The 11263-nt window shown below is 52.3% G+C and overlaps 1 protein-coding gene across 2 annotated transcripts; it reads right to left on the reverse strand.

Moving 5' to 3' along the window:
• Nucleotides 1-4741: 4741 nt before the first annotated feature.
• SELENOW (selenoprotein W) lies at nt 4742-9033 on the reverse strand. 2 transcript variants are annotated; one of them, XM_027515319.1, is made up of 6 exons: nt 8686-9033; nt 6908-6932; nt 6736-6789; nt 6486-6560; nt 6285-6383; nt 4742-5128 (listed from the first exon to the last, which is right to left on the reverse strand). In XM_027515319.1, the coding sequence occupies exons 1-5, from the start codon at nt 8712-8714 to the stop codon at nt 6303-6305; spliced, it is 264 nt and encodes an 87-aa protein (XP_027371120.1). In that variant the 5' UTR covers nt 8715-9033; the 3' UTR covers nt 4742-5128; nt 6285-6302. The 2 variants fall into 2 exon arrangements, with proteins under 2 accessions (XP_027371120.1, XP_027371118.1); XM_027515317.1 differs by lacking the exon at nt 6285-6383 and having other exon boundaries at nt 8686-9005.
• Between the last annotated feature and the right edge of the window lie 2230 nt (nt 9034-11263).

Raw genomic sequence — 11263 nt, forward strand, 5'->3', positions numbered from 1 at the left:
CCACTCACAGATATGGGGAGTTTCTCCCACTCACAGACATGGGGCGTCTTGACCCCTGAGGGCCTGGAGATTTTGATATCTCTCATCTAGATTGCTAGGAGCACAGATTATCATCTCTAAATATCATTTCCCTCTGGGAGTAACCCGAGTTTTGGCATAAAGACTGGATCCAGGTCTGAGGCCAGAAAAATGAAGGTGAGCTGAGACCATCTCGTCACAGCAAAAGCACAAAAAAGCTCTCAGAGATGATGGGGTTTCTGTCCAAACGCTCGGGGGCCAGCCTGAAGAAACCAAAGGTGGGACCATTAAAGCTTCAAAAGAAGAAGGTTCTCAAGCAGGTTGAAAGATATCAAATAGGTAAAAACCCGTAGGTTCAGGCTGCTGTTGCTAAGTCGCGTCAGTTGTGTCCGACTCTGTGTGACGCCACCAGGCTCCTCTGTCCCTGGGATTCTCCAGGTTCATAATGGTCCTCAAAAATAGGAAAAAAAAAAAAGAGAGAGATAGAGAAATTGGTTGAGGCTCTGATTTAAACATTGCCATCTTGCCACCATGAGGCATAAACCAAACACATGAACACCCAACAAGCTAAAGAAAGGAAAACATGAAAATACATAAAAGTTCTGGGAGACTTCCTTCCTGGTCCAGTGGATATGACTTCGCTTTGCAATGCAAGGAACACCGGTTTGACCCCTGCTCCAGAAAGATCCCATATGCCACCGAGCAACAAAGCCCGTGCGCCACAACTACGGAAGCCTGTGTGCCTAGAGCCCGGGACTCCCAGCAAGAGAAGCCTCCGCAATGAAAAGCCCACGCACTGAAACTCTGGAGTAGCCCCCGTCTGCTAGAGAAAGCCCACCCAAAGCAAGGAAGACCCACCACAACCAATAAATAAATGCATCTTTTAAAGAATAATAATAATAATAAAAGACTATAAGTTTCCAATTCAGGGAGCGTGGGCCCGACCCCTGGTCTGGGAACTAAGATCCTGCATGCCATATGGCAAAATTAAACAAAAAAAAGTGTCATGTCACCAAGCCTAAGATGGTGATTCACTTTACAGCAAATCTCAAAGAAATGATTCTATCAGTTCAGTCGCTCAGTCGTGTCCGACTCTTTGCGACCCCATGAATCGCAGTGCATACTGATTTCTGGTGATCCGAGGGGATGTGGGAAGCTGCAGTTCTCCAAAGTGGCCACATGGTGTCGCTGTTGGAAAAGAATTCAGTGTTTCTCCCAGTTCAGGCTTCCAGTGACGATCCTGCTGAATTCTTTTTCTTGAAGATGTGAATTGTCTTGGTTAACGCAAAGAGTCAGACACGACTGAGCGACTGAAGTGAACAGAAGACACAGTAGGGTCATGGTATATTCTGTTTCTCCTCCACGCATCAGATCAGTTCAGTCGCTCAGTTGTGTCCGACTCTTTGCGACCCCATGAATCGCAGCACGCCAGGCCTCCCTGTCCATCACCAACTCCCGGAGTTCACTCAGACTCACGTCTATTGAGTCAGTGATGCCATCCTGCCATCTCATCCTCTGTCGTCCCCTTCTCCTCCTGCCCCCAATCCCTCCCAGCATCAGAGTCTTTTCCAATGAGTCAACTCTTCGCATGAGGTGGCCAAAGTACTGGAGTTTCAGCTTTAGCATCATCATTCCTTCCAAAGAAATCCCAGGGCTGATCTCCTTCAGAATGGACTGGTTGGATCTCCTTGCAGTCCAAGGGACTCTCAAGAGTCTTCTCCAACACCACAATTCAAAAGCATCAATTCTTCGGCGCTCAGCCTTCTTCACAGTCCAACTGTCACATCCATACATGACCACAGGAAAAACCATAGCCTTGACTAGACGAACCTTTGTTGGCAAAGTAATGTCTCTGCTTTTGAATATGCTATCTAGGTTGGTCATAACTTTCCTTCCAAGGAGTAAGCGCCTTTTAATTTCATGGCTGGTAAAATCAAAAGGAGCCTGGTAGATATTTCTAGCGCTTACCATTTTTTCTGGCTCCCCTTCCTTTCCTGACCACTGTTCCCAGGTAGATTCTACAGGTGGGTGGAGCCTTGTGACCATTCTGGCTGATGGGCTGAGACTAGAACTGAGATGTGTGTCACTTCCTGGCTAAGGTCTTTAAGAGTTAGTGCGTGTTTCTTTTCCCAGCCACGCGGATTGAGGATGCTGTGGGTCCAGGTGCAACAACAGGAGAAGAGAATCTCTATCTATCTAGATCTGCACTGTCCAGTAAGATAGCCAGCCACGCACCACACTTGCCATGAATTTGAATGTCAGTTGAAATAAAGTAAAATAAAAGTTCCAGACTTGCCTGGTGGTCCAGTGCTAAGAATCTGCCTGCCAATGCAGGGGACACAGGTTCGATTCCTGGTTCGGGAAGAGTTCATGTGCCTCGGGGCAACGAAGCCTGTGGGCCATGACTACTGCTGCTGCTGCTGCTAAGTCGCTTCAGTCGTGTCCGACTCTGTGCGACCCCACAGACGGCAGGACTACTGATGCCTGCGTGCCCAAAGCCCGTGGGCCGCAACAAGAGAAGTAAGCGCAATGGGAAGCCTGTGCCCCACCAACTAGGGAGCAGCCCCCACTCATCACAACTAGAGAAAGCTGGAGCACGGCTATGAAGACACAGCACAGCCAAAAAAAATGAATTAATTAAAAATTCAGTTCCTCAGTCACATCCACCACCCTTCAAGCTCTCCATAGCACCATGTGGCATGTGCCCAGTGGCCATGGTGTTGGACAGATACAGAAAAATTTCACATCACAAAGTCCTACTGGACAAATGCTGCTCTGGGTCACTGAATGGGCGCAGGGAGGACACCTGCCCTGAAGAGGGCTGTGCACGTGCTGGGTTTACCCCATTGAGATTTGCGTTCGTTTTTGTGTGTTTCCACGGAAGCAGAACCCAGCCTAGCCTGACCCACTAGATTTCTTGCTTAAACAAAGGACGTGAGAGTCTTGTGTTATTTAAATTACCAACTGGTGGCACCATGTGACACAGCTAAGCCAAAGGGAGAGCTGAAGGTAATACCACGCAGGCTCCAGTGGGGTTAAGATCAGGCTTCCTCGAGTCCTAGTCCACCTACCTGGTTTAGATCTAAACTGCCAGAATTTACTGAATTGTCGCAATTGTTACCAGTGAAGATGAGGGAGGGCTTTGCTTCTTGTTGGTACTATTGATGGTTGTCATGGGAGTTTTTCCAGATGATACTGGGTATGGATCCATGGAGCACAGACACGATCTATCTCACGGGTCAGCATTTGGCTTACCGGAGAGATGACTTCATTTCTGTGACTCAAGGTTTGAGAGTTCATTGGGTTAAAATTATATTTGAAATAAGTGCAGACTTTGTGGCCACCAAAAGCATTGAGTTTCTTAAGGGAATTTTCTGGTGGCCCAGTGGCTACAACTTTGTGCTCCCAATGCAGGGGGCCCTGGTTCGATCCCTGGTGAGGGAACTAGATCCGACATGCTGCACCTAAGACCCGGTGCAGCCAAGTAAACAATTAAAAAAAAAAAGTTCCTCAAATGAAAGAAAAAAAAAGTTCCTCAATTCTGAGCGAATCTAATGGTCTTCATATGACCTTCTGCCAGGAAGTTCTTCTTTTAAAAATCACTGCTGTTGACCCAGCTGTTCCACTCCTAGCTATCTGCCCAAAGGACGTGAGAACTGGTGTTTAAACAAAAACTTGTACACGGAAGGTCACAGAAGCACTGCTCACAGTAGCCAAGGAGTATAAACAACCCAAATGCTCACCAACTGATGAAATGGTGGCCCACAGAGTGGAAAATTATTCAGCCATAAAAAGGAATGATGGTCTGATGTGCACCAATCACCACATGGATGAACCTTGAGAACATTATGCCAAGCGAAAGGAGCCACAGAAGACTACACATATTGTATGATTCCATTTTTATGAAATCTCCCAATAGGGAAATCTACAGAAAGTAGATTAGTAGTTGCTCCAGGGCGGTGGGGGGTGGGGAGGGGGAGGGGGTGGGGAGGGAGGTGCTGGGGACCAAAGGGGTGCTCAGGACTGGAGGGGTGCTCTAGAGTATGAGGGTTTCTCCTTGAGGTGGTGGAAATGTTCCAAAGTTGATCATGGTGGGACTTCCCTCAAAATAAATTTGAGTTTTGTACACAAGGACAACAGTGGCCAGACTCCCATCACTTTTACCATCTTGCCACATGAGAGATTTAAGAACTGAGCCTGTGAGACTGCCAGGCCCTGCCCAGTGTCCTGACGCTGGCAGGACCACCAGGCCTCCGAAGGTCCAGGCTCAGACCTGACGCGGTTACATCTGCCTCACCTCACTGGCCAAAGCAAGTCATGGGATCAAACTCAGAGCTAGGAGGTGAGGACAGCTCATCTCCAGTGTGAGGACGGTAAAGGGGGCAGGCAGACGTGAGGAGGGGTGAGACAGTCTAACACACCACCCAGCACTTTTCTCCCAGTCGCTGACAGGTTACCTCCAAACATAGGAACCAGGAACCCACTTCATCCTGGAGGATGCACACCCAAACACAGGAACCAGGAACCCACTTCACCCTGGAAGATGCACACCCGTGGCGGCTCCAGGGAGCTCCAGAGACCACCTCCACCTTGGCTTGAGGGACCACTGAAAAGTTCAACCCAGAGTTGGTCCTAGCTCCGCACTACCAAGTCACTAATTTCCTGGAGCAGAGACCAGCGGGAGGCGGCTCCAGGGGAAAATGGACACACGCAGACACAGGCCTGTTTTGTTAACCTCATCACCATTTATTGCGTTGTGAGCTGTTGCCATCACTGCTGATATCTGAGACTCACTCATCCTGATCATCCTCTCAGCTTCCCCTTGAAAAGGAAGCCTAGAGTAGGACCACCCCAGACACCACAGGATAGAAGGGAGACATGGGGGGAGGGGCGGTGGAGATGCAGGGAGATGAGGGATGGGGAAGGCACCAGGACCAGCGTGCGGGGACACACACGCACACACGCACGCACAGGCAAAGACCAGGGGTGTCCATCTCTGCTCCAACCGGCGGCCGCGAGAACATCAGGGAAGGACCAGGCGTCCAAGAGACATTTCAGTCCTTCCTGTCATGAAGCGTCTGCCGAGAGGGGCTGGGCCACGATTACTGGTCTGTGTGGAGAAGAGGCGGGGAGTGGGGTTCAGACTACCGGGAGAGGCCGGATGAAGGCCAGTCGCTTCCCTGCATCTCATCTTTTAAGCTTTCCCTGTAATAAACTGTAACGCGGAGTGGAACAGCTCTGCTGTGTTCTGAGTCCTGCAAGAGTCACTGAGCCTGACCGGGGGTTTCGGGACTCCTGAAATTGTACTCGACCTGTGAACAAGAGTCACTCCTTCCCCTCTCTCTTTTATATGAATCCCATCTTGGCTTATCTTAGATAAAATCATCATTGGTGGACTTCTCTAGAATCCAAGCAAACCTCATGCTGGTTTAAGCAGATGCCTTTGAGTGACTGACAGTCTGGAGGTGGCAAATGGTGTGTTTCTGCAAGGGATGTGCTCCATTTAAGAATTCAAGTCCCCCCACCAAAGGGGCACTCCCTCCCTCCTGACAGCAACTGCCCACGCATAGCCAGCTCATGCAGCCTGGAATTATGGACTTCTTTTTTTTCCCTTTTTCTTTGTGCATCTTTTTTCTTTTTTTGCAATTATGTAATTCTTGACTTTTTTTTCTTTTTTTTTGTAATTTGGGGAGACTCCCTCCTTTTCAGACCTGCATAGGAGACAAGACATTTGTATTTTTGTACTGTATTAATTCAAATTGTACTGCAGGTCCAAATTCCCACTGAAAGCAGCCTCATTCTGCTCCAGTGAGGATGAGGAGAAACGGAACTCGAGGTCAAAGCATTTGAGAACCAGGTTGCTGGTGCAAAGCATGCTGGGGGCAGGGGGCTGGGTCCACAGGTTCCTGGGACAGACGCTCAGTTCTAGCACACGTGGGGCAGGAACCGGCAACTCAAGCTTAGATGGAGGGTAGAAACTGCTTTCAGGATCTCAAAAGCCAGGAGCCAGAGCTTGGTTATGGACTAGGTTAGTGACCAGGGCCCAGTTCTAAAGTAGGTTCGATTTGGGGCTCATCTGGAACACAGAAGCTCTAACACTGAAAACCAGGCTCAGAAGATGCTGAAAAGCAGTGCTATGGTCCAGAGAACAAAGTGGAAATTGCTACTTGTTCCGGAATGTACTGGGCTGGTAACTAGTCCTCGGGTTTGGAGTCCATTGGGAACCAAGGGTCAGCTCTGTGGCCTCGGGGCGGGGCCCCCCTCACCTCTGCCTTTAGGCCACATCAGGCCTGAGCCAAAGCGGCTTTGATGGCGGCCACCAGCTTCAGAAACTTGCTCTCCGTGTCCACGTAGCCATCGCCTCCCTGGAGAAGGGAGGACCAGGGGAGGGGTGGGCTGGGACCAAGACACCAACCCCAGTCCCAACCCCCCACTGGCCCCCAGTGAGGCAGGATGGACAGACATACCTTCTTGGAGTGAACCAGCTTTCCCGCTACGAACACTTCAAAGAAGCCGGTGACCTGGGGAGTCCCCTCGCCGCACTGGGGAGAAGGAAGAGATGCTGGAGGGGCGGAGATGCCCCCTTGCGGACACCTGCTCCTTCCCAGGGAAGGGAGAACACAGGGGGCTGACCCAAACCACCCCCCGCTGTCACCAGGGCTGAGGGACATACAGACAGGACCCATGTCTGACTCCTTCCCCTTCCCCCAGACTCACGATGTCCAGACGGCTAGGGAACTCATCTTCTAACTTCTTCTTGAGCTGAAGATACTGGAAAGAGGTGGGTGGTCACACCAGGGTCCACAGAAGCCACATGGGCGCCCCCCCCCCACGGGCTAACACCCCTCCCCCACTTTCCAGGGCAGCCTCTTGGGACCACATGGCTTACCTTGGGCTTGTAGCCTCAAGCGCCACTGGTGGGAGCGTGTCCAAGAGAGTTGGTCCCGGGAGAGGAGGATGGGGACAGTGGAGATCCGGGGAGGGGAGAGAGAAGGGGACAGTGGGGATCCAGGGATGGGAGGGGAGAGGCAAAGCAGGCAAGGAGACGGAGGCAAATGGGGGTCGGAAGCAGGAAGAGATGAAGAGGAACGTGGATGATACAAGGAGGAGGAGACAGACACTCTCAAAAGAGAGGAAAGACACGGGGGCACACGGGGGCGGGTGCAGCACAGAGATGGAGAGGCACAGGAAGGGAGCCAGCCACACAAGGAAAATGCATAAACAAAGGGAGACAAGAGAGCATAGTGGGGGCGGGCACAGAATCGGGGGCAAGGAGGCGAGAGCACAAGCGCGAGGCAGAGAGGGAGGCAAAATGGAGAGAGCCAGGTCAGGAGGAGAGCTGCCCCACGACAGCAGCCCCACCCACAGCCGGTACCCAAGCCTCAGGGAAACCATTACTGCAGGATTCCCAAGGCCCTCCTATGCCTGAGAGTGAAGGATAACCGCCTCCCCGCCCCACCGTCCCCCACCCCCCCATGCAGACTATTTCGGGACCGCAGTCTGGTGCACAGGCAAAGCAGGGGGAGGGGAAGGGGAGGCGCCTCAAAATGTCACTCTACCCTCTGCTTGACTCAGCGGGCAGGGACACTGCTAACTAACGCAGTGACAGATCTAAACCTTTCAAAGCCCCAGGCAGGGACCCTCCTCCCCCGCCCCAAGTGGACATTTCAAACAGGACAGCCAGCAGACCCGGGTGGGGGTTACCCCCTGTGATCCGCCCGTGCCCCACTCCCAGCCTCGGTTTCCGCACTTGTAGAATGGAGTTAAAATCCCTGCCCAGGGAGTTTCTGGGAAAGGAAATTCAGGCAACATGTATTTATTAAGCGCCTACAGGCCAGCATGCCTGTGCAGGCCAGTACAGTCCAAGGCGCCAGGGTTGTGACACGGTCTACGGGACAGAACACTTCCTGCCGAGCAGACACGTTTTCACCCTTAAAGCGGGCAATTAGATCAAATGTGTAACACCCAATACACCGCACTCCCTCCGCCATAACCATTAAGACGACAACCTAGAGGGGTGGGAGGGAGGTTCAAGAGGGAGCGGACATATGTACACCTACAGCCAATTCTCGTTGACATATGGCAGAAACCAACACAACATGGTAAAGCAATGATTCTACAATCAAAAATAAATTTTAAGAAAACCACTCCCTCTACGGATGGGGAAAGTGGGGTCAGAAAACGGGGAGCGTTAATAGGCAAAAAGCATCCACCGTCTGGGTTTAAGTCCTTGCCCAACACAGGCCGGGACGATCTGGAACCTCCTGACTCTGGCCGGCCCCACCCGACGACCGGTCCCGGGGGAGGGGAGACCGAAGCGCCCAGGTTGGTTCCTCTTGCATTACAAACCGACCCCCACCTGCTCCCCACCATGAGCCCGGGAATCGGGGCGGGCGGGGGGAGCTGTTTAAAACGACACACACGTGTCTCAGTTTTACCTTTTAGGACCTGAGACGTCTAGAATGTCACAAATTGGGGGGGGGGGGGGGCGAGAAATCAACGTCCTCTGTTTTCCGCCTCCTCCCACGCCCACCGCACCCACACAGAACCCTCTCCCCAATGCAAGGCTCCCGCCCCCACCCCCGACTCCCCCAGAGCCTAACTCCGCCGGGACAGGGCGGGGCCCGGGCGGGATTCGAAGAGGGCACCTCTGGCCCGCGTGCTCACCAATAAACTACTCGGACGACGACCGCCATAGCTCCGGACCGCGGTGCCCGCTGCGGCGCGGACTCGCGATCCGAACCCGGGCGAGGCAAGGCGAGGTCTGCGCCACGGGCGGGGCGTGCGCACACAGGCCTGACACTCGGCGTTCCGCAGCGCGGACCAACGCCGGGAGAGGGGGGGATGAGGAGAGGCCCCCAGAGCGGGGGCGAGAGGAACCCTGCCGCCCACCGCCCTGAGCCCGCCACGCAAATCTTCCCCCTCGCCCGCTGTGAGGCCAGGGAAAACCCCAGCAGAGGGGGTCCTCAGGAGAGCCCTCTGCGCACCTCGCTCCCGGCCCCCCTCTTCCGAGCCAGAATGGTACGGTCTCATGGGGCGGGGGTTCAGGGCCAACCGCTGCTGGTTGCAAACGGAATTGCAACTGACCTTGCTCGTTTCGCTGGGAGGACCTTGAGGGCGGCCTAAGGGGGAAAGGGGGCCGGGTTCGCAAGGATTCGGGGTACACATGGGCGGCCCCTGAAGCTGAGGTTTTTTTTCAATGAACGGTCCGGGAGACCCACTGCCTTATTAAATAAAGCCTGGCATTCAGACCTGGGCGCCGCCTGATCAGCACTGAAGTCCCCCACTCCCCACCAACCCACCCACCCTTTTGCGCCTTCCAGACCTCTTCGAGGCAAGGGGTTCATGGAAAGTGCTAGAAGTTGGCAGCTGAGTTATAAGGGCTTAGAAAGCCGATGCATCTCTCTGAGTCTCAGTTTCCTCTTCCAGGCATAAATGCCTTCAGAGAATGTTTACCCATTTAACAAATACTCTATCGGGTACCTTGCTGCAGTCATAGGTTCTGAAGATACAGCTCAGTTCAGTCGCTCAGTCCTGTCTGACTCTTTGCGACCCCGTGGACTGCAGCAGGCCAGGCTTCCCTGTCCATCACCATTTCCCAGAGCTTGCTCAAACTCATGTCCATCCAGTCGGTGATGCCATCGGAAGATACAGCAATGAAAAAATAACCAAAGTCCCTGCCCTCAGCCCTGCCCTAGGTCTTCCCGCCCCAGCTTCCGTCTCTGACCCCCTGATCCTCACCTGCCGTGATCCTGATATCTCGGGGCTCCTGGCAGACTAGGTTCAATTCCCACCCCCTATTGCTGCCAGCTGTGTGATCTCAGTGGTCTTGGGCAGGTATCAGTATAATGAGCCTGTGATGCAGAGCAGTTAACATGCAGCTGGGCGTAATCAGTGTCCCATAATCAGGTGTCTTTCAGGCTCCCAGGGTGCTCAGAACAAAAACCCAAGCCTTGGGAAGTCCCTGGTGGTCCAGCGATTAGAATTCCAGGCTTTTACTATGGTGGCCAGGGTTCAGTCCCTGGTGGGGAAACTGGGATCTCTGAGGGGAAGCTAAGATCATGGCATCTGATCCCATCACTTCATGGCAAATAGATGGAGAAACAGTGGAAATAGTGACAGACTTTATTTTTTGTGGGCTCCAAAATCACTGCAGATGGTGACTGCAGCCATGAAATTAAAAGACGCTTGCTCCTAGGAAGAAAAGTTATGACTAACCTAGACAGCATATTAAAGAGCAGAGACATTACTTTGCCAACAAAGGTCCATCTAGTAAAACCTATGGTTTTTCCAGTAGTCATGTATGAATGTGAGAGTTGGACTATAAAGAAAGCTGAATGCCGAAGAATTGATGCTTTTGAACTGTGGTGTTGGAGAAGACTCTTGAGAGTCCCTTGGACAGCAAGAATATCCAACTAGTTCATCCTAAAGGAAATCAGTCTTGAATGTTCACTGGAAGGACTGTTACTGAAGCTGAAACTCCAATACTTTGGCCACCTGATGCGAAGAACTGACTCATTGGAAAAGATCCTGATGCTGGGAAAGATTGAAGGCGGGAGGAGAAGGGGGCAACAGAGGACAAGATGGTCGGATGGCATCACCGACTCAATGGACATGAGTTTGAGTAAACTCCAGGAGTTGGTGATGGACGGGGAAGCCTGGCGTGCTGCAGTCCATGGGGTCGCAAAGAGTTGGACATGACTGAGCGACTGAACTGAACTGAAGGGGAAGCTTGGCCCAAAAGAAAAAAAAAACTGCAACAAGATAACCCAAGATTTAGCATGCTCCGCCCCTGATTGGCCCCATTGTTCCCTTCTGGTCCCTCTCAGTGCCCTAGCCACATGGAATCTTGGACCTCACCCACTCACCCACCTCTGGGCCTTTGCACAGCTATTTCTACCCTTCCCTGCTGCCTGATCCTGCTCATCCTCCAGGAATCAGTTCCAACATATTGTAGGAGAATTTTTGTGTTTTGGTAAACTGTGGCTTCTCCATATTATTAATACATCTGTTGCTGTTGTTCAGTCACTAAGCCTTGTGGTCACTGTTTATGATCTCATGGACTGCAGCACACAAGGCTTTCCTGTCCTTCACTATCTCCCAGAATTTGCTCAAACTCATGTCCATTGAGTTGGTGATGCCATCCAACCGTCTGGTAGTCAGTCGCCCCCTTCTCCTCCTGCCTTCAATCTTTCCCAGCATCAGGGTCTTTTCCATTGAGTCGGCTCATCATATCAGGTGGCCA

This window comes from Bos indicus x Bos taurus, chromosome 18, assembly GCF_003369695.1.
Source record: "Bos indicus x Bos taurus breed Angus x Brahman F1 hybrid chromosome 18, Bos_hybrid_MaternalHap_v2.0, whole genome shotgun sequence".
NCBI lineage: Eukaryota > Metazoa > Chordata > Mammalia > Artiodactyla > Bovidae > Bos > Bos indicus x Bos taurus.